The sequence below is a fragment of the Erinaceus europaeus genome, chromosome 6 (assembly GCF_950295315.1).
Source record: "Erinaceus europaeus chromosome 6, mEriEur2.1, whole genome shotgun sequence".
NCBI lineage: Eukaryota > Metazoa > Chordata > Mammalia > Eulipotyphla > Erinaceidae > Erinaceus > Erinaceus europaeus.
Genome location: NC_080167.1, coordinates 15,276,660 through 15,303,699, shown reverse-complemented (window position 1 = coordinate 15,303,699; position 27,040 = coordinate 15,276,660). Strand labels below are relative to the sequence as shown.

Genomic DNA, 27,040 nt, shown 5'->3' with positions numbered 1-27,040 from the left:
TGGGGGTGAGGGCAACTTAGAACCCCCAGTATGTGATGATGAACCTCCTTGGTGTTCTCAGGGGCTTCCTGAACCCCCTAATGCCTCAGGCCCCAATAGCAGAAAGCTCTGGACAATGGGTCATGGGTGGGCTGAGGAAAAGCTTCTCTAACTGGATTTCCCCAGGGCTCCACCCCCACACAATGTCCTCCCAGCCCCCACAGGCTCAGATTTCCCTAGGACCACTCCCCCCACTCTTCCACACCCCTCCCACAGCCTCATACCTGCCATTCTCTGCATTCCTCATGGCTGGAGAGTTCAAACAATGTGATGGCATTGTAGAGCTGCCAGAACTGGAGAGAAACACACTGCTCAACTGCTTGGTTCCCTCCTCTGGAGACCCCCAGGGAAATACCCAGGGAGCCGGTCCATGTCCCTCTGCCCCCTGTACCCCAATCTTCTGAGACATAATGCTCCAAAACAAAACAGAGGTACCCCAGTCCAGAGCAGGTCTGAGGGCCAGTCCGCCTGCCTTTCATGTCTCTGGACCGATGGGATCCAGAGCAGGCACCCCTAGTGGGAGAGGCCTGCAGACCTTCTGTCCCTGGAGGTCACCCAGAGCAGGGGTTCCCCAACAGACCCAGGGGGACTCACATGGCCACAGAACAAGAAAGGGAGGAGGAATGTGAGACCTCGCCACATCCAGGACTGGAATCCTTCTGTGGAGGAAAAAGAGGGAATAAAGAAGCAGTGTGAGTGAGGGGGCTGGCTGCTCCCAGGTCCCAGGGCTCTATAACCCCACCAAGCAACAGCCATGTCAGTCACCCCAAGACCAGCCAGGCACAAGCAAATGGGATATGGGGTACCTCTTCTCTGTGTGTGAGAAACTAAAAGACCACCAATAAAAAAGGTCAATGCATGTTACAAAAACAAACAAAAAAACCTGGACATTTAAAAAGAATAATGGATTGTAATGTTCTCAGGTTCAATTCCTGGCACAACCAGAAGCCAAAGCTGAGAGGGCCGGGTGGTGGCTCACCTGGTTGAGCACACATGTTATAATGCACAAGGGCCCAGGTTCCAGCCCCTGGTCCCCACCTGCAGCGGAAAGCTTTGCAAGTGAAGCAGGGCTGCAAGTGTCTCTCTGTCACTCTCCCTCACTATTTCCCTTTCCCTCTCGATTTCTGGCTGTCTCTATCCAATAAATAAATAAGATAATAATTTTTTAAAAAGCCAGAGCTGAGCAGTGCTTTGGTATTAAAGAAAAAAAAAAAAAGGGCTAAGGGGAGCCTGCAAGAAGATAGCTCATCTGGGAAGGTGCCTGCTTTGCCATGAGGCAACACAGATTTGAGCCTCTGGCCCCCACAACAGAGGGAAGCTTCAATGCTATGGTGTCTACCCCCGTTCTATTGCTGACTCTCCCTTTATATCTGATAAAAGTTGGCCCAGAAAGGTGTAAAAAAAAAAAAAAAAAGTCTCTGCGATAGGGAGACAACATAGTGGTAATGCAATACCTTTTTATGCCTGAGGCTCCCAGGTGCCAGGTTCAATCCCCAGCACCACCATAAGCCAGTACCGAATAGTACTCTAGTAAAAATAATCATAAAATAAAGTTAAAGAAAAAAAAGTCTAAGGAGATGGTTTAGTAGGTGTGAGACCTGCAGTTCAATCCGAAGAACTGCATGTCAGAATGATATTCTATCCTCTCTCTTAAACCTTTTTTTTTTTATATTTATTTATTTTCCCTTTTGTTGCCCTTGTTGTTTAACATTGTTGTGGTTATTGGTGTCATTGTTGCTGGATAGGACAGAGAGAAATGGAGAGAAGAGGGGAAGAGAGACGGGGTAAAGAAAGACAGACACCTGCAGACCTGCTTCACTGCCTGTGAAGTGACTCCCCTGCAGGGGGGGAGCCGGGGACTCGAACCAGGATCCTTACACCAGTCCTTGAGCTTTGTGCCACGTGTGCTTAATCCGCTGCACCACCACCCAACTCCCATAAAATAAATCTTAAGCAAGGGCTGGGTGGTAGCACACCAGGTTAAGCGCACATAGTACAAAGCACAAGGACCTACAAAAGGATCCCAGTTCGAGCCTCCAGCTCCCCACCTGCAAGTGGGTCGCTTCACAAGTGGTGAAGCAGGTCTACAAGTGTCTGTCTTTTTCTCTCCCTCTCAATTTCTCTCTGTCCTATCTAATAAAATGGAAAAAAAAATGTCTGGCAAAAGCAATGAATTCCTAGTGCTGGCACTGAGCCCCAGTGATGGCCCTGGTGGCAAAAACGGAATAAATAAATAAATAAATAAATAATAAAAATAAAAATAATTTAAAAAAAATTTTATTTTCCCTTTTGTTGCCCTTGTTTTTTATTGTTGTAGTTATTGTTGCTGTTGTTACTGATGTCACCGTTGTTGAATAGGACAGAGAGAAATGGAGAGAGGAGGGGAAGACAGAGAGGGGGAGAGAAAGATAGACACCTACAGACCTGTTTCACCACTTGTGAAGCGACTCTCCTGTAGGTGGGGAGCCAAGGGCTCGAACCGAAATCCTTATGCTGATCCTTGCACTTGGCGCCACGTGCACTTAACCCACTGCGCTATAAATCTTTTTTAAAAAATATTTATTTATTCCCTTTTGTTGGCCCTTGTTTTATTGTTGTAGTTATTATTGTTACTGACGTCATCATTGTTGGATAGGACAGAGAGAAATGGAGAGGAGAAGACAGAGGGGGAAAGAAAGATAAGATGCCTGTAGACTTGCTACACCGCCTGTGAAGTGACTCCCCTGCAGGTAGGGAGCTGGGGGCTCGACCAGGATCTTTATGCCGGTCCTTGTGCTTTGTGCCACGTGCGCTTAACCCACCGCGCTACCACCCGACTCCCAAAAATAAATCTTAAACGTTAATTAACTAAGGGTTGGGGAGATGGCATAAGGATTATGCAAAAGACTTTCATGCCTGAGGCTCTAAAGTTTCATGTTTAATCCCCAGCACCACCATAAAACACAGCTGAGCAGTGCTTTGATAAATACACAAATAGCAAAATAATTAAAGAATGAGATAGAATCCAACACTGAGGATAGACAGGTGGCCTGGCACTAGTCAGCTGAAACAGAATCCACAATGAATTATGAAAAGCAGTATGAGTAGGGGTTCAGTCTGGCTTTGCCTGTGTTCAATCTTGTTATGTTCTCAATGGGAACCCAATGGAGAGTGTTTGGTGACATCTAGGGGAGCTGGGAGATTTGGGTGCTTGTCCCTCCACCCTACCTTCCTCCAGGTCAGCTACTCACCCACCGTGAGGTCCAGATGATTCCTCTCCCCCAGTGCCCGCAGCCTGTAGAGGCAGCCCCTCTGGTAATAGTATTGTAGGAACTGGACACAGCCTGCAGGGGGAACACAAGCTCAGGGTCTGGAGGATGGGGCCACAGCAACAAGATTCCCCCTACACACACACACACACACACACACACACACACACACACACACACACACTCACTCACTCACTCACTCACACAGTCTCTCACTCCACAGCCACCCCCATCCAGAACACAGAGGGAACTCAGGTTATCTGAGGACCCCACCTAAGTCCCAAAAAGACTAAAAACTTCTGGAGGGGAGTTGGGCGGTAGCGCAGCGGGTTAAGCACACGTGGCGCAAAGCACAAGGACCAGCATAAAGATCCCGGTTCAAGCCCCTACCTGCAGGGGAGGTCGCTTCACAGGAGGTGAAGCAGGTCTGCAGGTGTCTGTCTTTCTCTCCCCCTTTGTCTTCCCCTCCTCTCTCCATTTCACTCTGTCTTATCCAAAAATGACATCAGTAACAACAACAACAACAACTACAACAATAAAACAACAAGGGCAACAAAAGGAAATAAATAAATATTTTTTAAAAAGGAAAAAAACAACTTCTGGAGCCTTGCTTCCCAACAGATGTCTACTAGGAAGGCGGCACCACACTGGGAACTCAGTGCAATGCTAACATACACAAAAGAGTAGTCAGGTAGGTGACTCAGTGGGCACAGTGCATCATGGTGCATACATGAAGCCCTGGGTTTGACCTCTGGCACTCATGACTAAGTAGTGCTCCAGTCTCATTGTTTATCTCTCATAAAACAAGCAATAAATCTTTATTTATTTTATTGTATAGAGACAGAAATCAAGAGGGGAGGGAGAGGCAGAATTGGAGAAAGAGACACCTGTAACATTGCCTTACCGACTGTGAAGTTTCCCCTGTAGGTGGGGGTGAGGGACTTGAACCGGGGTCCTTGCAGACTGTAGCATGTCTGCCCTACCAAATGTGCCACTGCCTGGCTTTATTTGTTTGTTTGTTTTAGATATAGAGAGAGTAAAAGAGACTACAGCACCAAAACTCCCTCCAGTGGAGTAAAGGCTAGCTTGAACTGGGTCCCATACATGGTACAGCAGCACACAAATCCAAGTGAGCTATTTCACCAGCTCTGTAAGTTTTTTTTTGAAAAGCATGCAAAAGATAGTCCTATACAACAGCACACTTTGTAGTCATTAAAAATGAGGCTATAGGGAGCTGGGCGTTAGCACAGCGTTAAGCGCAGGTGGTGCAAAGTGCAAGGACAGGCCTAAGGATCCCGGTTCCAGCCTGCAGGGGAGTCACTTGACAAGCAGTGAAGCAGGTCTACAGGTGTCTATCTTCCTCTCCCCCTGTCTCTCCTCCTCTCTCCATTTCTCTCTGTCCTATCCAACAAAATGACATCAATAACAACAATAATAAATACAACAACAAATCAAGACCAACAAAAGGGAATAAATATTTAAAAAACGAGGCTATAAGAATTCAGTGTATTGGGGCCGGACAGTAGCGCACCTGGTTAAGCACTGACATTACAGTGTGCAAGGACCCAGATTCAAGCCCCTGGTCCCCACCTGTGGGGAAAAGCTTCACAAGTTGTGAAGTAGGGCTGCAGATGTCTCTCTGTCTCTCCCCATCTCAAATCCTTCCAACCCCTCTCAATTTCTCTGTCTCTTTCCAATAATAAATAAATAAAAATATTTTTAAAAAAGAATTTGGTGTATTGACGCAGAAAATTTCCCATGAAAAATGAAGGAGGGGTCAGATCTATTCTGGATTTCTGGAACTCTGAGACTGTCCAGGACTCTCCAAATCTCATCTCCCACAAACGGCACTCCCCCCCACCACACAAACACAAACACAAGGGGTGACTTGGAATGGAAGTCACAGGAATCCATGCCCCCTTCCCCAAATCTGGGCAGGAGACACTTACTCTGAAAAATTGAAAATGCTAAAAACTGATCTCGGAACTTCTGATAAATGAGTCCGTTGGGCCTGTGGAGAAAATGGGAAAAGCAAAAGTGAGGCAGCTGTAAAACCAGTCTTTAGTCCCAGCACCCCTACTCCAGCCAGGAGAGAAGAAACAGTTTTGAAGTTAAGGCGGTGGGAGGGAGTTGTCCCCACTTCTTGCCCTGTTCTAACACCAGTGTCCTGGGGTGGGACCAGGTTATTTCCATCAATGCTTCAATACCCTTCCAGAACCAAGGGGTTCAGGGAGTCATGTTGAAGCCTAGCCCTACTTCCATTTCAGTCTCTCTTGGTGTCAGCTTCATTTTGGCTCTTGCTCCATCCAGCCCAGCTCTCTATCACTTCTGTCCCAGCAGGCAAATCCAGGAGAGGTCCTTAAGAAGCTCTCCAGATAGCCAGGGAGCAGGTGCCAACAGGCCAGTGTTACACCTTCTGGGCCCACAAGTCAGCCCAGACTAGTCCCCCTTCCTCCCGCCTTCTACTGCCCCCACATCCCAGGGAGAAACCACTTACCAGGTTAGCATCACTCCTGACAGGAACGTGGACACATAGTGGTGAGACACCCACCAGCCTTTAATTCTCAGAGAGAACAGAGAAGAGAAAGGAGCTCAGGGGACACACATGCAGGCTGCCCCCTGCTTCCCAGTCCCTGTGCGCAGGCTGCTCAGCCGCTGGAGCCAGCAGTCGACCCCAGCCATGGCTCAGCCTTCACTCCCACCTACGGAGACACACAATCACACACACCCCACTCACAGGGTAGCCCAGAAGTCCACAGTAGCTCTCAGGGCTCCAGGCGCTCCTGACTTCCCCAGAACTAATACATTCAGTCACCACCCAGCCCCTATTGCCCCCTCTTATCCAGTGGCCCTCTGTGACTAAAAAAGAGGAGGAGGAGATGGGGGTATATAGCACAATTGTTATGTAAAGAGACCCTCATGGCTGAGGTTCTAAAGTCTCAGGTTCAATTCCTTGCACCACCATAAATCAGAGCTGAGCAGTACTCTGGTTATAAAAAAAAAATGAAAAAGAAAGGTGTACCCAGTTGGGCACACATGTCACTATGCACAAGCACCAGGGTTCAAGCCCCCAGACCCCACCTGCCAGGGAGAAGTTTCACAAGTGGTGAAGCCGGTCTGCAGCTGTCTCTTTCTCTCTTTCTCTTCTCTATCTCTCTCCCTCTCCCTCACTACCTGCCCCTCCTTTCTCTTCCTTCTCAACTTCACTCTGTCCTATCAAATAAAAAGTGAGGGGAGTCGGGCTGTAGCACAACAGGTTAAGTGCAGGTGGCGCTAAGCTCAAGGACCGGCGTCAGGATCCCAGTTCCAGCCCCCGGCTCCCCACCTGCAAGCAGGTCCCTACACAGGCAGTGAAGCAGGTCTGCAGGTGTCTATCTTTCTCTCCCCCTCTGTCTTCCCCTCCTCTCTCCATTTCTCTCTGTCCTATCCAACAACAACGACATCAATAATAACTACAACAATAAAACAACAAGGGCAACAAAAGGGAATAAATAAAATAAAATAAAATAATTTTAAATAAATAAATAAATAAAAAGTGAGAAAAATGAGCACAACGGCTGCCCCAGGAAGTCTGCTGTGCATGGTTGGCTGGAATGTAGGGACAGCACATCTGGGACCTGTGCCATGGGGTTCATCACCCTATTTCCAGTATATCTTAACCACTGTTTGCACAAGTATCTTAGTCATGATTCAACCCCAGGTGATCTCTCTACTTTTGAGTTTTGTGGTCATGCCTGAGTTGCTGGAAGTGCTTCTGAGGGTCACCATGACCTCTGACCTCAGGAAAGGTCCCTATCAAAGGTTAAGAGTCAGGTACCCATGGGCTGGAGCAGCAGAAAAGCCAACAGGATCCCTGATTCATTATTCATTCTGGCCCAGAAGGGCTGCAGAGGACATCTGCTGTTTTACTGTCTGTCAAACCCCCCCCCCCCCCCAATCTGATGCCAAGGCCTCAGCTTTCTTTCAGGGAACTACTTCACCCTCTCATTCAGTCTGGGCTGAGTAATAGAACTTGACACATGAGCCAACCAATCAGGACTCTGCATCCCTCCAGCCACAATGATTGGCTCAGGGATAAGCATAAGACCTAAGGCTAGCCAATCAGAACTCTGCCTCAGGTTATGACTGGGTAGCTGGACATCCTGTGGATTGTAGATCCAGATGGATGTTGGCCTAGGCTGCTAGAGAGGCCTATGGGGTAGGAGGGAAGAGAAAGAAACTGCAGGGGAAAGGGGTTGGCAGCTTGTAACACTGAACCCTTTTCATCTCTTTCCCCTCCATCAATTACCTCTTTGTTTTTATTTGTTTCTCCTTTTCAGTGCAGATTTGGAGGGAAGCTGACCTGCTTTACTCACTAAGGAACTCCAGCTCATTGTCTTGACCACACTAATTCAGGTCTCAGGCACAACCTGGCCCAGGGCAAGAGGCTCAGCCAGATAGAAATAGGAGGGCAAACTTCCAGGAAGCTCACAGGGCTCAGCTGCTGTCTTGAGAATGGCTGTGTCCCCCCAAGGACCTTCACTGCAGAGCAAGGAAGGGTTTGATTCATTTCAACAGATGTGTGTACTGGGCAGGTTGTGGGAATCTTCAGAGGAAAAAAAAGTAGAGCTCATCTCAATCCTGACCCCCTCCCTCCTCCACTTTCACCCTGTGTTCTTCTGAATGGTCTCTGAGCTATTTTCTGGGAACAGTGAAACTTCCAAGGTGCCTCCCTTGTCTGCCTCTGAGAGGCGTCAGCTGATGAACCAGGGAAAATAAAGGCTAAATCTCCAACAGATGTTGAGAGTGACTCACAAGTGTTAGTCACCCAGATTGGCCCGCCTGCCATCTCTCTCCCTGAAACACTGGCCTTGACTCAGGCAGTCACTCCAGAAGCACCTGTACACCCACACATTCCTGAGTCCATCCCTTGCAGTGAGTCTCAGAAAGACAGTCTTGAAAGAACCCTGCCATTACTAGAGATCCCTGGACCATATAAGCCACGAATGGGTCTAAAAAAAGGGAGTTGTGGGGGCTGGGTGGTTGAACGCACATGTTATAATGCACAAGGATCTGGGTTTGAGCCCCCAGTCCCTACCTGCAGGGGGAAAACTTTAAGAGTGGTGAAGCAGTGTTGCAGGTGTCTCTCTGTTTCTCTCCCTACCACCACTCCCTCTCAATTTCTGGCTGTCTCTACCCAATAAATAAAGATTAAAAACAACAACAAAGGGGGCTCGGGCAGTAGCGCAGTGAGTTAAGTGCACGTGGCATGAAGCACAAGGATGGGGCTTAAGGAGTCCGGTTTGAGCCCTGACTCCCCACCTGCAGAGGAGTCGCTTCACAGGCGGTGAAACAGGTCTGCAGGTGTCTCTCTTTATCCCCCTCTCGATTTCTCTCTGTCCTATCCAACAATGATGACATAACAACAACAATAACTACAACAACAATACAACAACAAGGGCAACAAAAGGGAAAATAAATAAAAATAAATAATAAATCATTAAAACAACAACAACTTGGGCTTAGGAGAGAGCATGATTCTGCAAAAAATTCTAGTAGCTAAGGATCTGACATCCCAGGTTTAACCCCAACGGCACTATAAGCCAGAGCTAAGAGGGCTAGGCAGTAGGGCACCTGGTTAAACATACACATTACAGTGTACAAGGATGCAGGTTCAAGGCCCTGGAGCCCTCCTTGTTCATTTTCAGGAAGCCCACACACACATCTTGCTTACTCATCTCTGGGAACATCCAGGGAGGATTCCTCGCTCCCCACCCACAGTTTGTTATACTAAAAAACAAAAGCACGGAGCACTGTAACTCACAAAAGTGTCAGTGGCTATTACAGAGCATGTGCCCCAGGACTCAACATCAGGCCATCAGCAAGCCTCTGGGAACAGATCAGTAAGTAACAAGAGAGCCCTGATGGTAGCCCCAGGCAGTGGCACAGCGGGTTAAACACACATGGTGTAAAGTATAAGGATCAGCACAAGGATCCCAGTTCAAGCCCCTGGGTCCCCACCTGCAGGGGGGTAGGGTCACTTCACAAGCGGTGAACCATGTCTGCAGGTGTTTATCGTTCTCTCTTCTGTCTTCCCCTCCTCTCTCAATTTCTCTCTGTCCTATCCAACAACAATAGCAATAACAATAATAATAACAACAATGATAAACAAGGGCAACGAAAGGGGAAAAATTAACCTCCAGGAGCAGTGGATTCGTAGTGCAGGCACCAAGCCCCAGTGATAACCCTGGAGGCCAAAAGAAGAAAGAAAAAAAAAAAAAAAAGGAAAAGAAAAGAAAGCCTTGACGGCTGCTCTGGTCCCAGTCCCCCACTATCTTCTACCCTGGCTCTTTCCCAGTCATATCCCATGGGCAGAAGGAAAACAGTCATTAAAATTAAGGAAAACTGTTCGGTGGGGTTTGGGGATTCACTGTTCCCAAAGCCTAGACCATGTAGCACCGAGTCTTGCAGCTTCTCGAGTGTCACACTGGCTGACACTGAATCGCGTGATAAGAAGCCAGTTAGTTCTTCAGTTCTCTTTCTGTTCTGATGAATTCAAGGCAGGAGTCTGGGCCAGCCGCTAGAACTCTAGTGCCTCCCAGGACCTGTAACACTTCCCTTTACACACACAGGGGGCGGCAGGCTGCAGGCCTTCAGGAAACAATGTCTGCAACCAATTAGACAATGGAATGAAAAGATATTTTTACACTACTTCCTCTTTCCTGCAATTGATGCTAACTTTCCATGTATGGTGGTGAAATATAATTTCCCTTTAAGATATATATTTTTTTAAAGGATGCAGTAAAATGTGAGAAAAACATCAATCAGATGAAGCACAGGGTACAAGGGTGGTACAGAAGACACAGATGGGACAGAAAGAGCATAGTTTGAGAAACTCTTTTTTTCCTGCCAGGACTTCATACATGCTCAATTCCACCAATCCCAATGATTTTTTTTTTCTTTCTTTCCATTTTCCACTCAGCATCACTGGGACACAATCAATCATCACTCAGAGACTCTGCAACAACCCAAAGAAGGGGTATGATTTGCCCATGGCTACTGGGCTGTTTAGAGCTAGTGCTGGGCCATACACTGAGGAATCTTCACTGCTCCCTACCTACCGTCACCAGCTCTGAGACAAAACAATCTGGTCAATGGGCCTGCCCGCACTCCTCTCCACCTCCCTTTGGGGGACTAGCCTCTTCTGGCACCAGAATCCATTCATATTTTTTAAAATATTTTATTTATTTATTTTCTGAGAGAAAGATACAGAGAGAAACACCACAGCACTGCTCAGCTCTGGCTTATGGTGGTGCGGGGGATTGAACCTGGGACTATGGGGCCTCAGGGATGAGAGTCTCTTTGCATAACCATCATGCTATTTACCCCCGACCATTCCATTCATATTTCTACTGACAGTGTTTCCATGGTTCTCTGAGGAAACTCACCTCTGCCTCTCTCTACTCTAAGGGGTAGAGACTCATAGCAGGCCAATCACAGCAGTGCAGTGTCTGGGTTTTTTTCTTTTGGTTTTTATGTTTTTTGTTTGATTTTTTTAAACATTTATTTATTTATTTTCCCTTTTTGTTGCCCCTGTTGTTTTACTGTTGTAGTTATTATTGTTGTTGTTACTGATGTCCTCATTGTCGGAGAGGACAAAGAGAAATGGAGGAGGGGAAGACAGAGAGGGGGAGAGAAAGACACCTGCAGACCTGCTTCACCGCTTGTGAAGCGACTTTCCTGCAAGTGGGGAGCCGGGGGCTCGAACCCGGATTCTTACAAGGATCCTTGGCTTTGTGCCATGTGCACTTAATCCGCTGTACTACCACTGGACTCCCATTTGGCCGGACTCCGTTTGATTTTTTTTTTTACCAGAGCATAGCTCAGCTCTGAACTTATAGTGGTGCAGAGGACTGAACCTGGGACCTGGTGGCCTCAGGCATGAGAGTCTACATAACCATTATACTATCTCCCCTGCCCTGTTCTCTGCTTAATGTGGTTGGTCCAGAAACAGGCACATGATCCGGGAGCATCAATGTAACCTAGTGAGAATCTTCAGAGGAGGATGTGCTCAATTATGTTGGAAGCTATAGAAATAAAGACAAGAGCCATGACTAGAGAAACAGGTCAACTGGCAAAGCATTGCACATGCACACCTGAGGTTTGATCACTGGCATCGCATATACCAGTGGTGTTCTTGTTTGTGTGTCTCATGTTGTTGTGATGTAATTAGCATATGACTGATGAACTGGACATAATTAGCATACAGGCTGATATCAGGACAGAACTTAAGTGCGAGCCAGGCAGAAGTTGGGCTCAGTTCCTACATTCTGGGCCTGCTCTCTCAGTTCCTGCATTCCACTCTCCTGACTCCCTGCTTTCCTGCATGGCCACAATGGCTGTTTCTCTCAGGAACTAAACACGTTTCTAAGCTAGCTGGTAAACTCTTAAGACTCTCCTCAACAGCCACAATGAGAAACCTATACCCTTGCATGTAATTGCTAATTTGGCTGCACTTAAAATATACTGTTCCAGGGAGTCAGGCAGTGGTGCAGCAGGTTAAGCACACGTGGCACAAAGCACAAAGACAGGCTTAAGGACCCGGTTCAAGTCCCCAGCTCCCCACCTGCAGGGGAGTCCCTTCACAAGTGGTGAAGCAGGTCTGCAGGTGTCTCTCTTTCTCTCCCCCTCTGTCTTCCCCTCCTCTCTCCATTTCTCTCTGTCCTATCCAACAACAACAACATCAATAACAACAACAATAATAACCACAACAATGTTAAACAACAAGGGCAACAAAAGGGAAAATAAATGAATATAATATATATATATACATATATATATACTGTTCCATACTACAATAAACTTTTGACTGTCTTAAAAAATAAGCCCAAGCTAGTCACTGCAATCCTGCCAAAGTTCTTTCATTTTTTTAATTAGTATCATGTAAAGCTCATTCATATGTAATAAATAAATTTAAAAAAAAAAAAAGATGAGTCTGGAGTGGCTGGTGTGTGTGTGTGTGTGTGTGTATCAGAGGTGTCCACACAGAGTCCAAGAATAAAGGTGACACAGTAGAAGGCACAGATGAGAGATGCAGAGAAAACTGGGTTCTGATGACGCTGAGCAGCTGGATCAAATCTTACCTGTAGTCATTCACAATGGACCTCTTCCTTGACATAAAATATTTCCAATTTTGTCAAACCAATGTAAATTACGGTTTCTCATAATAATCAGGCATTGGCCACAGGAAAAGATGGTGTGGCTACCATGGCAGACACACTTTCCTCCCCACTAGGAATGAATAGTCACCACCAGTCCACTCCCTGGGAGTAGGAAGGAAATACCAGTTATCTCTCACCTGCCTCCTTTCCACGACAGTTTTCTCTAAAACCCCCAAAGCCAGTCCCCAATTACCTGGAGCCATTGCTGATGAGAATACTCTCCCGAATGGTCAGGGTGCAGTAGTACCAAACCAGCAGGAAGTTAAAGACTTCATCTGTCACCCTAGTAGGGAGGAGGGCAGACATGAAAACCAGAATGACTGTCCCCATCATCACAACAGAAGCAGACCACCCAGAGATCCCACACTCCCAGGAAGGCAAAGGAAACTTGCCTTCTACCTAGAATGCCTATCCCCCTGCCTCTTTTTTTTTTTTTAACTTTTGCCAGAGTGCTATTAAGCTCTGGCTTATGGTGATTCAGAGAATTGAACCTGGAACACTGGAACCTCAGGTATTACCGGGCTAACTTGAATATTATTTAGTTCACTTGAATAGTACCCTTGCTTTGTCATGGGCTCAACCCAAATTTGAGCCTAGTACCCACCATACCAGGGAAGTTTCAGTGCTATTATATTCTTCTGTCTTCATCTTTCTTATAAAGTTGGCATGGTGGGAGTCAGGTGGTAGCGCCACGGGTTAAGCGCAGGTGGTGCAAAGCGCAAGGACCAGCGTAAGGATCCCGGTTCGAGTCCCCCGCTCCCCACCTTCAGGAGAGTCACTTCACAAGTGGTGTCTCTCTTTCTCTCTTCTCTGTCTTCCCCATCTCTTTCCATTTCTCTCTGTCCTATCCAACAACAATGACATCAATAACAACAATAATAACTACAACAATAAAACAAGGACAACAAAAGGAAATAAATTAAAAAAAAAAAGTTGGCCTAGAGTGGTGAAGCCCCCGTGCCACCAAAATAATAACAGTAATAAAGATAAAAGAGAAGAGGTAATTTTGTATATAGTCATGCTATCTCCCCACCCACCTTGTTTTTAAAATATTTACTTACTGGATGGAGAGAAAAGGGGGAGACAGAGAGGAAGAGAGAAACCTGAAGCTCTGCTTCACAGTTTATCAAGTTTACCCCTGTAGTTGAGCACTGGGGGCTTGAAATAGGGGTCCTCACGTACACTATGTGTGAGCTTTATGGGGTGTGTCACTGACCAGCCTCCCCACCTTATTTTATTAAATATTTGTTAGTGGAGAAGGGGGATACCAGAACATCAGTCTGGCACATACAATGCTAGTGACTAAACTAAGGACCTCATGCATGAAAGTCTAACACTTCATCAACTGTGCCATTTCCCAGACCACCCTCTTCACTTTTCTACCTATTTTTTTTTTTCCTGCCAGATTATCGCTAGGGCTCCATGATTCTGCTGGACTCTTTCATTACTTATTTGTTTTCAGTTAGACAGTGAGAGACAGGGATGGGGAGAGAGAAGACAGCACAGCACCAACCCACTGCTTATGAAATTTTCTGTATGCAGGTGTTCCCGTGGTCCTCATGCATGGAAGGTGTGTATTCTACCAGGTGAGCTATCGCCCCTCCTTCCCCAGCCACTTTGCTCCCTTCTAAAAGCTTCCCAGTTGGTGTTTTCTTCTCTCTAGTAGATGGTCTCCTAGGAGTGAGGTTCTAGGACATACTCCATCTCTCTTGGCTTTTTTTTTTTCCCTAGAGACGTCATGTTCCCTGTCTTGTGGCCCCACATCACTCTGACTGCATGTCCACCATCAGATCTCCTTGAAATCCAACCCTCCTGCTTCTCTCCCATAAGGACCTTGTGATGACAAGGGGCCAGACAGATGATTCAGGGCCAGGTGGTGGCACACCTGGTTGAGCACACAGAAGATATGCACAAGAACCCAGGCTCAAGGTTCTGGTGCCCACATGAGTGGAGAAACAGTGCTGCAAGTGTCTCTCTCTCACCTTCTCTATTTCCCCTTCCCCTCTCAATTTCTCTGTATCTATAAATGAAGTAAAAATAAATAAACTAGTGGTCTGGGAGATGGCTCAGTGGATAAAGCACTGAACTCTCAAGCAGAGGTCCTGAATTCAAGTCCCAGCAGCACATGTACCAGGGTGATGTCTGGTTCTTTCTCTCTCCTATCTTTCTCATTAATAAACAAAATATTTTAAATAAATAAATAAATAAACAAACAAACTGGGTAGTGGAAGGGTGTGTGCATACCACTCAGTGATATCACATGTGTGAGCATGTGAGACATTCAGTTCATTCCCTGGGACTGCAATAAGGAAAAAAGAAAAAAAAAAAGCCTTGACTGAATTCATGGGCGGACCCTCTGCTATGGGCTGCAGGGTCTAGAATGTGAGCATCACTGGGGACCTGTCTGCCACTCTGGGCCAGCACTCATGCTGCAATGCTGTGGACATTTCCCACAGACAACCTGTCTGGATCTTCCAGGGACACTCACGGCAGGTGCACTTACCTCATGCATGCCTATTCTGCCTGGCTTCCAATAGCCAGAACCTGCAGGGCCTGGCAGCCTGGGGACAGCGGGAGGGCAAGAGAATGAACACCTCTAGGAGCAGTCCTCAGTTCCTGCCTGGTCCCTCTCCCCCCCCAGGGGGAGAACTCTGAGATCTGTTCTACCGCCTTCCCCACCCCTTCCTCCCCTGGCACAGCCTCTGGACCTAAAGGAAGCAGGCAGAGGCCTCCAACTCTCCAAAGGCCCTAAAGAACAAGCAGCACAGCACTTGGAGTTCCACTGTCTGGAACCTGCTGTGGGTATGCCACTCCTCAGGGACAGATAATTGCAGGCTCCGCAAGGATTCCTAGTCACAGTGAGTTTACCCCTCAATCCTAAACCTTTTCTCAACACATTAACACGAAAGCCTGTAAGGGTGAAACCTGAGTGGGGAATGGAGCAGAAAGGCTACCTGATATCTGGAGACAGCTATATGAACACTCAGCATGTAGACAGATACTACACAGATGCAGCACTGTGTGGACATCTAGGTGAAGCTTTAATAAGAAGCATTAGCTGAGGTGGGGATAGACAGCATAATGCTCATGCAAAGAGACTTCATGCCTGAGGTTCCAAAGCCTGCAGTGGGGGAAAGTGTATGAGTGGTGAAACAGTGATTTAAGTATCTCTTCTCCACCCCCTCCTTCTCACTCTCTTAAAAAAAAAAAAAGAAATTATTGTACCAAAGTAAAAGACTCTGGGGTGAGGGAGAGGGTTCCGGTCCTGTAATACGATGGCAGAAGAGGACCTAGTGGGGGTTGAATTGTTATGAGGAAAACTATGAAATGTTACACATGTACAAACTATTGTATTTTACTGTCAACTGTAAACCATTAATACCCCAATAAAGAAATTTTTTTTTTAAGTGGTTCAGGAGGGGAGTCCAGTAGTAGCGCAGTGGGTTAAGCACACATGGCGCAAAGCGCAAAGACTGGCCTAAGGATGCCGGTTTGAGTCCCCGGCTCCCCACCTGCAGGGAAGTCGCTTCACAGGCGGTGAAGGTAGGTCTACAGGTGTCTATCTTTCTCTCCCCCTCTCTGTCTTCCCCTCCTCTCTCCATTTCTCTCTGTCCTAACAACCAGGACATCAATAACAACAACAATAATAACTACAACAGCAAAAGGGCAACAAAAACAAAAGGGAAAATAAATAAAATAAAATAAAAGTGGTTCAGGAGGTGGCACAGTGAATAAAAAAGCATTGGACTCTCAAGTATGAGGTCCTGAGTTCAATCCCTGGCAGCACATGTACCAGAATGATGTCTGGTTCCTTCTCTCCTATCTTTCTCATAAAAAAGGGCGGGGGGGTTGGGCGGTAGTGCAGCAGGTTAAACGCATGTGGCGCAAAGCGCAAGGACTGGCATAAGGATCCCGGTTCGAGCCCCCGGCTCCCCACCTGCAGGGAAGTCGCTTCACAGGCGGTGAAGCAGGTCTGCAGGTGTCTCTCTTTCTCTCCCCCTCTCTGTCTTCCCCTTCTCTCTCCATTTCTCTCTGTCCTATCCAACAATGACAACATTAATAACAACAACAATGACCACAACAACAATAAAACAACAAGGAGAGCAAAAGGGAAAATAAATAAAATATATATATAAAAAATAAATAACTGCCAGAAACAGGAGTTATACACTAAGCCCCAGCAATAACACTGGTAGTAAAATAACTAAGTAAATAAGGTGTAATAATGTCCTTTATTGGGGACCAGGTGGTGGCGCACTTGGTTAATTGCTTGCATTACAGTGTACAAGGAGGCAGGTTCAAGCCCCTGGTCCCCACCTGCAGGGGGAAAGCTTCACAAGTGGTGAAGCAGGGCTGCAGGTGTCTCTCTCCTGCTCTTTCTCCCTTTCCCCTCTCAATTTCTCTGTCTCTATCCAACAATAAATAAATAAAAATATTTAAAGAAAAAAATAATGTCCTTTATGTCAGAGATATTGAAAAGAAAGGCTATGGAGAAATAAAAGTATAGCATCTTTTGTGGTTAATGTATATATGTAAATGTACATATAAATATGTAAGAGTGTGTGTGTGTGTATAGACAATTTTTAATTCAGTACAAAAAGTCAGTGTCCTCTGGCCCATGGGAAAGATGAAAAGCAGACACAGAAAGGTCAAGGTCAAGTAGCCCATGAGCTGGGCCTTGAATGCTTAGCATTGAGGAGTGGTGGCCACAATCTACAAAGACACAACCACAAGGACACAAGAGAAAAGTGACCCTGCAGGCCGAGGCCAGTGGTGCAATGGATAATGCATCTGACTATGGATGAGAAAAGTGATCCTGCCTCTCAGCTACACTGCAGAGGAGGCCATGGGCATTTCTGGGACTGCCCAGCCAGAGTACAAAATGACAACAGTGAACAGTCAGCACTCGGTGCCAGTGACACTCAAGTCCACATCTGCAGTGTACTCAGGCCTCACAACCACCCACCCATGTGGCTGTCAACCATTTTCTATGAGAAGAAACTGAGGCAGGGAGTGTTAGGTCATTTGTCCAGGATGAAAAAGCAGGATAAGCTTCTCTGTGTGTCAGGAACAGAGAGAAGCTTCCAGCCAGTCCCCAATCCCTGTCCCTTCTTAGCCCACTGAAGGTATATTGGGTTAAGTATTAGAGCCCCCCCCCCCCCCCGCCCACTCCTGCCCACCTTGGAGCTCAGAATAGGACCTTACTTGAAAGTAAGATCTTTGTACATAGAATTAGTTTAGATAAGATCATATAGGGTGTGAGTGGACCCTAAATATAACAACTGGTGTCATTATCAGGCCAGAAGCATGTTCTAGGGAGTGGCACAACGGAGAAAACATTGGACTCTCAAGCATGAGATCCTGAGTTCAATCCCAGGCAGCATATGTACCAGAATGATGATCTGGTTCTCTCTTTTATTAATAAATAAATACAGCAGGAGTCAGTCGGTAGTGCAACGGGTTAAGCGCACGTGGCGCAAAGCACAAGGGCTGGCTTAAGGATCCCGGTTCGAGCCCCCGGCTCCCCACCTGCAGGGGAGTCCCTTCACAGGCGGTGAAGCAGGTCTGCAGGTGTCTATCTTTCTCTCCCCCTGTCTTTCCCTCCTCTCTCCATTTCTCTCTGTCTTATCCAACAACGACGAAATCAATAATAATTACAACAATAAAACAACAAGGGCAACAAAAGGGAATAAATAAATAATTTAAAAAAACAAAAACTTTAATTTCTGAGGCTCTGAGGTCCCAGGTTCAATCTCCTGTACCACTATAAGACAGAGATGAGCAATGCTCTGATGGAGAGGACAGGAGAGAGACCTAGGCACCCACAGGGAAGATGTCCATGTAGTCACAGAGATTGGTGTGGACCCAGTTAAAGCCAAGAGTGCTTGGGATTGGCAGCCGCCAGTAGCAGCTGGAAGAAGCAGGCAGGATCCCCCTGGAGCTACAGAAAAAGTAGGTCCTACAACACCATGCTCTTAGATTTTCAGCTTCCAGAACTGAAAGCATCAATCTCTGTTGTCCAACTCTCCCATGTGAGAGTTCTGTCAGTAAGCACAGAGAGAAATGAGTGGGCAAAGTGCAATGCCCAGGTCCTCCAGGAGCCTCTGAATCTGACTGCATGGCACAGACCTGCTTGGTGAGGGCCCTTCACTCTGCCAAAGGGGGCTGTGAGCAGACTATGCTGGCCAGGGCAGCAGGCCAGGCCCCAAGTGGCAAGCAGGCATGGGCTCAGGGCCTAAAAAACCCTTTGTTTGAACATTCAAGTGGCCAGACCACCAACTGGATTCCCAAGTGCCTGCATGGAAATAAGCCTTTGACTCAAAGGCCAAATGTCCAAGGCCTACTTGGCTGCATTCCTTGGAGCATAAAACTCTGGGCCAGAGGGAGCAGTGTGCACCCCTCACTCCCACCCCTCAGGGAAGTGCAGCATGACTGGGGATGGGCTGAGCCCTCTGGAAGAGTACCAGTCACTGGATCAGCACAGCCTCTTGTTTTACAGCTGATAAGGCTTGAGGTTCCTGAGGCAGCCTGCCCCTTGTCACAGTCCATGGATTTGGAAGCAGAAACCAAACCCAGCTAGTCTGTGTTCTTTCTTTTCTTCCTTTCTTTCCCTCCTTCCTTTTTTTTTTTTTTTTGCCTCCAGGGTTATCACTGGGGCTTGGTGCCTGCACTACAAATCCACAGCTCCTGGCAGCCATCTTTTTCCCATTGTTGTTATTGTTGTTGTTGCCGCTGTTATTGTTGGATAGGACAGAGAGAAACTGAGAGGGGAGGGAAGAAGGAGAAGACAGAGGGGGGAAGAGAAAGACAGACACCTGCAGACCTGCTTTACTGCCTGTGAAGCAACCCACTCCCCTTCAGGTGGGGAGCCGGGGGCTGGAACAGGGATCCTTGCGCTTCACATTATGTGTCCTTCACCTGGTGTGCTACTGCCCAGCCCCTTACTTCCTTTTCTTTCTTTCTTCCTCTCTTTCTATTGTTCTTTCTCTTCCTTCTTTTTGTAACTGAGATAAAATTCACATGCCCTAAAAATAATCTGCCTTTTATAGGATACAATTTAGCAGTTTTATGTAGTATAGTCACAGGGTTGAACACGATCATCACTAACTCCAGAATGCTCATCACTCCAAAGAAGCTCCTAACCCATTTTCAGTTACTCCCCATCTCCCCTCCCCACCCCAGTCTCTGGCAACCACTCCGGGGATTTGCCTATTCTGGACATTTCATCTAAATGAAACATACACTCTATGATCTGGTTTGAATGGCTTCTTTTACACTGTGGAATCTTTTTTTTTTTAAGTTTTTTTTCAATTTTATTTTTTTATTATTTATTCATTTCCTTTTGTTGCCCTTGTTGTTTTACTGTTGTAGTTATTATTGTTCTTGTTATTGATGTCGTCGTTGTTGAATAGGACAGAGAGAAATGGAGAGAGGAGGGGAAGACAGAGGGGGAGAGAAAGATAAGACACCTGCAGACCTGCCTTCACTGCCTGTGAAGCGACTCCCATGCAGGAGGGGAGCCAGGGGCTCGAACAGGGATCCTTACGCCAATCCTTGTGCTTTGCGCCATGTGTGCTTAACCCGCTGTGCTACCGCCCGACTCCCTTTTTAATATTTCTTAGTCTTTATTTACTTATTATTGGATAGAGACTGAAAGAAATAGGGAGAGAGAGAGAGAGACAGACAGAAAGAGACAGAGAGACACCTGGAGCCCTTCTTGCTTCACCACTCTCGAAGCTTTCCCCCTGCAGGTGGGGACCAGGGACTTGAACCTGGGTTCTCGTGCACTGTCATGTGTGCACTTAACCAGGTGTGCCACCACCTGCCCCCCTTTTTGTGAACTCTTTTCAAAGTTTACCTACATCACAAAGTTCTGGTACTTCGTTCATGCTGTGGCTGAGTAACAGGACACTGAATAGCAACCTCACAGACTTCCTCAACCATGCTGCTATGTAAGGCTTCTCTACCAATGGTCAGCATAGGTACTTGCTAGAGGATGTAGGTAGACTGGTCGGCTATTTCCCATGACAAATAGTCCTTTCTCCCACTATGCTTTATCACACCAAATGTTTCACAAGCAGGAGAGATCCTGGACCCCTCTTCTCAAGCTTCCACACCCCCAAGAGGCCCACACATACATCACCCATTACCTGTAATGAAGGACAAATCGACATGCCACAGCCCCCAGAAGCAGGATGATGGTCAGGTAGAGCTTGAACTTCTCATACTCATCCTTGTATGCAAATCTACAGTGACAAGAAAAGGTTGTATAACTAACTTTTTAAAAAATATTTATTATTCCCTTTTTGTTGTCCTTGTTTTTTTTTTTTATTATTGTAGTTATTGTTGTTGGATAGGACAGAGAGAAATGGAGAGAGGAGAAGACAGAGAGGGGAAGAGAAAGACAGACACCTACAAACATGCTTCACTGCCTGTGAAGCGACCCCCTGCAGGTGGGGAGCCGGGGACTCGAACCAGGATCCTTACGCAGGTCCTTGTGCTTAGTGCCACATGTGCTTAACCTGCTGCGCTACCACCCAGCTCCCTATAACTAACTTTTCTTTTCTTTTTTTTTTTTTTTCCTCCAGGGTTATTGCTGGGCTCGGTGCCTGCACCATGAATCCACCGCTCCTGGAGGCCATTTTTCCCCCTTTTTGTTGCCCTAGTTGTTGCAGCCTCGTTGCGGTTATTATTGCCATTGTTGACGTTGCTTTGTTGTTGGATAGGACAGAGAGAAATGGAGAGAGGAGGGGAAGACAGAGAGAGAGGGGAGAGAAAGATAGACACCTGCAGACCTGCTTCACAGCCCGTGAAGCGACTCCCCTGCAGGTGGGGAGCCGGGGGCTCGAACCGGGATCCTTACGCCGATCCCTGCGCTTTGCGCCACGTGCGCTTAACCCACATAACTAACTTTTCTATAGTTACAGTAATGAAGTCATATTCCACCTAGTGGTGGCACCCTCAGTCTCACGAATTCCTTACTTAACCTACTGCCAACAACACCCCAAGAGGGCCTTCCCATCCCACTACAGGAGAGACCTTGACTGTATGGAGATGATCAGTGAAGGACTGAATCAGAGTACAAAGCTTCCCATGTGCCTGGTCTCCAGGTTCATGGCTCCTGGCCAGAATAGGGTCAGACAGGCTCTCCTGCCCCAATCAGCTACTGTGACAGAAACACCAAGGCTCTAATTTCCTCCAGAAACTGGTGTAGGGTGGACAGAACTGTCTGTGTCCTGGGGAAAATGCATGTGCTAAGATATGGAAAGGATAGAAAACATTTCTCATGGGAAGGTATCACCCAACATACTAACTTTGTTCAAGAAAGAAAGGGACTTGGGCAGAGGTAGATAACATAATGGTTATGCAAAGAGACTCTCATGCCTGAGGCTCCAAAGTCCCAGGTTCAGTTCCCCCACACCACCATAAGCCAGAGCAGTACTCTGGTAGAAAAAAAAAAAAAAAAAGAGGAGGAAAGGGCCTACCCCAAATGGTCTCCCTAAAATGGGGAGGGTCAAAGACCAAGAGGCCCAACTGATATTTTTTTAATTTATGCAAAATGTTTAGCTTGATCCCATCTTTCATGAGTTGGAAAAGCAAAGTAAAGCCAGGTGGGGGATACTTACTTGGCCTGGTTGCTGAGAAGGGTCACATTCACATTACCAAGGACTAGATTTAAGTAGAGTCTGGAATGAAAGAATTTTGAGGTCATGTTCCTTAACACCCTCTTCCCCAGAGACTCCAACAAAAAACAAACAGAATAAACTCACCATGAGTGACTTTTAGAAGACAAGATGCTAAATAAGCTCAGCAGTAATTCTCACTGACAGTGATTATGACAGAGAACCATGATTAACTAAAAAACGCAAGGAGTGGCAAAATAATTCACTTGAACATGCACAGCCCAGGTTATGTTATGTACACAGCCCAGGTTTGAGCCCTGCCTCCACCACAGTGAAGGAAGCTTTGGTCCTAATGGTGTCTTTCTCTCTTTCTCTTTCTGCCTCTGTATCTATCTGGGAGGAAAAAAAAGTCAGACCAAAGCAGTGAAGCTCCTGGAGATGACCAAAATACGGTAGCACAGCAGGTTAAGTGCACATGGCACAAAGCACAAGGACCAACATAAGGATCCCGGTTTGAGCTCCCAGCTCCCCACCTGCAGGGGAGTTGCTTCACAAGCAGTGAAGCAGGTTTGCAGGTGTCTATCTTTCTCTCCCCCTCTCTGTCTTCCCCTCCTCTCTCCATTTCTGTCTTATCCAACAACAATGACAGCAATAATAACAACACAATAAACAACAAGGGCAACAAAGGAGGAAAAATAGCCTCCAGGAGCAGTGGATTTGCACTGAGTCCCAGCAATAACCCTAGAGGCAAAAAAAAAGAAAACACAATAATAGTGACACATGGTTGTCATTTCTGACCCATTTTTCCCCCCCATTTTAGCTCATTTAGAGTCCAGATTTCCCAGACTCCCTTGTAACCAGATGTGAGCATGTGACTGGGTTCTAGACAATGAGATAAAGGTATGTGTAGAATCTCTAGGTCAATTTAGAAAGGGTTCTCTAAAATGAAGACATAGCAGACCCACTTCATGCCCTCTCTTCCTTTATAAAGAGTACTATCCAGAGCCCAGTAGTACAATCAGTTAGCGCTTGGTACCTATACAAAGTATTGTTCTTTTCTCTTTTCTACTTTTTTCAGAGGGTTGCTCAGCTTTAGCTTGTCATAGTGCTGGACACTGAACCTAGGGCCTCAGAGCCTCAGGCATGAAAGTCTTTTTGCAAATTATGCTATCTCCCCAGTTCTTTACTATCCTTTTCTAATAAATTCTCTCTTAATAACACTGAAAATAAATAAGTACAATTAAGATAAAACTTTCACAATTGCACAAATCCTCACTTTAAAATATGATTTACTCAAACAACTAATATCAAACATCTATACAGAATTGGTACAGATCTACAAAAAAAAAAAAAGAAAAAGAAAAAGAAAAAATAATCCAATAAAAAAAGGGAGCCAAAGGGGACAGGTGGTGGTGCACCTGGTTGAGTGCATGTGTTACAACGCACAAGGACCCAGGTTTGAGACCCTGGCCCCCACTTGCAGGGGGATAGCTTTGCAAGTGGTGAGGCAGTGCTGCAGGTGTCTCTTTGTCTCTCTCTCCCTCTCGATCAACCCCCTCCCTCTCAATAACTAAACAGTTTTCTGAAGAAGAAGAAGAAGAAGAAGAAGAAGAAGAAGAAGAAGAAGAAGAAGAAAAAGAAGAGATTCACATGGCCCACTTCACATGAGGAATTACTCCATTTCACTTATCACTAGAGAAATGTAAATTAAAACTACATTGATACCATCTCACACCTGAGAGAATGGCTTAACCATCAACAAACCAGAAAATGGCAGGTGTTAGAGAGGTTGTGGAGACAAGGGAACTCTGCTACACTGCTGGTGGGAATGCAAACTGGTACAGCCCCTTTGGAAGACCGTATGGAGAGTTCTTAAATAAAAATGAAAGTACTTTATGATCCAGTAATACCACTCTTAGGCATGTATCCAGTGGACACTCAAACACTAATTAGAAGAGACATGGGAGTCGGGCAGTAGCGCAGCGGGTTAAGCGCACATGGCGCAAAGCACAAGGACCAGCGTAAGGATCCCGGTTCAAGCCTCCAGCTCCCCACCTGCAGGGGAGTCGCTTCACAGGCGGTGAAGCAGGTCTGCAGGTATCTATCTTTCTCTCCCCCTCTCTGTCTTCCCCTCCTCTCTCCATTTCTCTCTGTCCTATCCAGTAACGATGACAACAATAATAACTACAACAATAAAACAACATGGGCAACAAAAGCGAATAAAAAATAAGCATATATATATATATGAAGAGATATATGCACTCCTGTGCTCATAGCTGCATTATTCACAATAGCCAAAGACTGAAAGCAGCCTAAATGCCAAACAGACGATTGGCTAAAGAAGTTATGGGATATATATTTCATGAACTACTACTCTGGGATCAAAAAAGATTATATATGTCCTTTGGAACAAAATAGAGATGAAAGTCAACCACCAGATGGTTTCACTTATATACGAAATCTAGAGATCTGATTTACATGAACTTGCCAAAAAAAAAAAAAATCCAGACAAAACAGAAGCATGCCAACTATCTGTAAAACTTGTGAAAACTATGATGGCTATCTAGGGAGTGGAGGGTGGGGACACAGAACTTTGATGGTGGGTGTGATACGGAACTCTACATTGTAGTCCTAGAATCTTGTAACAAACTATTAATAAATTATTAAAAAATAAAAGATGATTTATTAGTGATCAACTCTTGGTGCATCTAATACTGTGCACACATTATCATGTGCAAGGACCTGGGTTCAAGTCCCCTGTACCTCCACCTGCAGCAGGGAGGCTTCAAGAATGGTGAAGTAGTCCTTTGGGCATTTCTTTTTCTCTCTTCCTCTCTGTCTCCCTCTTCCCTCTCAACTTCTGTCTCATTCTCTTTTTTAAACCTTAAAGTTTTTTTCAACTTATTATTGCATAGGGACAGAGAGAAATTGAGAGGGAAAGAGACAAAGACACCTGCAACTCTGCTTCACCACTTGTGAAGCTTTCCTCCTGTAGGTGGGAACCAGGGGCTTGGTCTGGGGTCTTTGTGCACTGTAATGTGTGTGCTTAACCAGGTGCACTACTGCCCGGCCCCTTCAACTCCTGTCTCTATCAAAAAGAAAGAAAGAAAGGAAGAGAGAAAGAAAGAAAGGAAGTAAGGAAGAGAGAGAGAAAGAAAAGAGGGAGGGAGGGAGGGAGGGAGGAAGGAGGGAGGGAAGAAGGAAGGAAGGAAGGAAGGAAGGAAGGAAGGAAGGAAGGAAGGAAGGAAGGAAGAAGGGGGGGTCTGGGAGGTGGCACAGTGGCTAAGGCACTAGACTCTCAAGCACGAGGTCCTGAGTTCAATTTCCTGCAGTGCATGTACCAGAGCGATGTCTGGTTCTTTCTCTCTCTCTCCCTCCTATCTTTTTCATTAATAAATAAAATCTTAGAAAGAAAGAAAGAAAGAAAGAAAGAAAGAAAGAAAGAAAGAAAGAAAGAAAAGAAAAGAAAAGAAAAAAGGAAGGAAAGATAAACAGAAGGAGGAGATAGGGAAGGAGGGAAGGAGGGAGGGGCTGGCCCTCGAGTACAGTGGATTCATAGTACAGGCCCCAGTGATGACCCTGCTGGCAGTTAAAAAAAAAAAAAAATTAAAAGACTTATTGATGCATTACAGAAAGAAGAGAAAAGTGAACCACAGCACCATTTCTGGCATACACAGTGGCAAGAATCAAACTAAGGACTTCATTCTAGAGAGTCAACACTATGCCACATCCCAGACCCCTTAAATCTTAAGCATCAACCTAATAGACTTCCATGTGTTTAACGCAGGCATGTAATCAACACCAGATCCGATCAGCTTCATCACCTAGCCTGGGTAGACAGAAAACTATTGCATCTGTGTGTGTAATTACATACCATGATGTTCACACAACAACGAAGTCACCTCGCAACACATTTCTCTGGACCTATTCCCATTGTTAAGCAACATGTGACTGTACAGTGTGTTAGATTCCGTGTCTGGCTTCTTTTCCTCAATGCCAGTCTGTGAGAGTCATCCCATTCTCTGTCCCACAGTAGTTCCTTTTTTCATTGTGTGGCTAGATCTCAACACATGATTCTACTGCTGATGAACATCTGGCTTGACTTCAGTTTTCAGTTATTATGAAGAAAGTTGCTGTATACATTCTTTTTTCTATTGGTATGTAATTCACATACCATAGTATTAGTCTTTTGCAGAATACAGTTTAGTGGTTTCTAGTATATTCACAATGTTAACCAGTCATCGCCATTAATGACTTACAGCACATTTCTCTCTGTATCTCTCATTAAAATAAATAAAATAATTTTTAAAAGACACTCATTTATTTAAAAAATTTAAATATATTTTTGTGGTTCATAAGTGTGACGACTGGTTTTTACATGGTTGTGTAAGATGTACCACCTATAAACCTTGTTATTACATCAGCCCATTATCCATCTGATATGGAAAAAAAATAAATAACATTTCCTATCTAGTGTAGCTGAAGCAAAGCTGTGAAAAGAACATCTGTTGACCCCACCCCCTTCATAGAGCCCCTACTTCCTGAAAGAGCAGTGCAACTTCTCTTCAGAGAATCACTCACCACCACCCCCACATCCCCGGCTCTGGAGGAAGGAACACCAGGTTCATCCAATCAAAGCACGGCATCTTCTTGACTGGCTCCGGAATAGCCACAATCAAGGTCAATGCAAATCAGCCCTGGTACTTTTTTCCAAGAGTACTAGGGAGCAGGCTTTCTCTACAGGACTTGCTGGGCACATGCAAGCCCAGAGCTGCAGGGGTCAGCTTGCAGAGAAAGCCTGCCTCGAGAGAAAACTCACACACTGGAGATGAGAGTGAAAGGAAAGGTAAATGGGCACAGCGCTGGATTCACATGCATGAAGTCTATCCCCAGCACCATGCACAATGGAGCTGAGCTGTGCTGTGCTCTC

General features: G+C 46.0%; 2 protein-coding genes and 1 non-coding gene across 6 annotated transcripts in view; 2 read left to right on the top strand and 1 right to left on the bottom strand.

The window, feature by feature from the left end:
* The window catches only part of RHOF (ras homolog family member F, filopodia associated), a 39,313-nt gene extending 24,080 nt beyond the window's left edge, over window positions 1-15,233 (top strand). Inside the window, exon 8 of the mRNA XM_060193155.1 lies at window positions 14,219-15,233. Within this exon, the coding sequence (XP_060049138.1) occupies window positions 14,219-14,287 (69 nt within the window). The 3' untranslated portion in view covers window positions 14,288-15,233. The remainder of the gene's footprint in view (window positions 1-14,218) is intronic.
* TMEM120B (transmembrane protein 120B) overlaps window positions 1-27,040 on the bottom strand; it is a 65,642-nt gene that overhangs the window by 804 nt on the left and 37,798 nt on the right. The window contains exons 4-11 of one of the 4 annotated variants that reach the window (XM_060193162.1): window positions 22,114-22,173; window positions 20,638-20,733; window positions 12,681-12,770; window positions 5,785-5,842; window positions 5,237-5,298; window positions 3,274-3,362; window positions 634-698; window positions 264-332 (exon numbers count right to left, since the gene is read on the bottom strand). In XM_060193162.1, coding sequence (XP_060049145.1) covers window positions 264-332; window positions 634-698; window positions 3,274-3,362; window positions 5,237-5,298; window positions 5,785-5,842; window positions 12,681-12,770; window positions 20,638-20,733; window positions 22,114-22,173 — 589 coding nt within the window. Of the gene's footprint in view, window positions 1-263; window positions 333-633; window positions 699-3,269; window positions 3,363-5,236; window positions 5,299-5,784; window positions 5,851-12,680; window positions 12,771-20,637; window positions 20,734-22,113; window positions 22,174-27,040 lie in introns of all 4 variants that reach the window. The other 3 variants (XM_016184960.2, XM_060193163.1, XM_007539816.3) reach the window with 3 other exon arrangements.
* On the top strand, window positions 26,450-26,552 carry LOC132539199 (small nucleolar RNA U13). The gene has a single exon (XR_009550493.1). It is a non-coding gene; the product is annotated as a small nucleolar RNA U13 (small nucleolar RNA).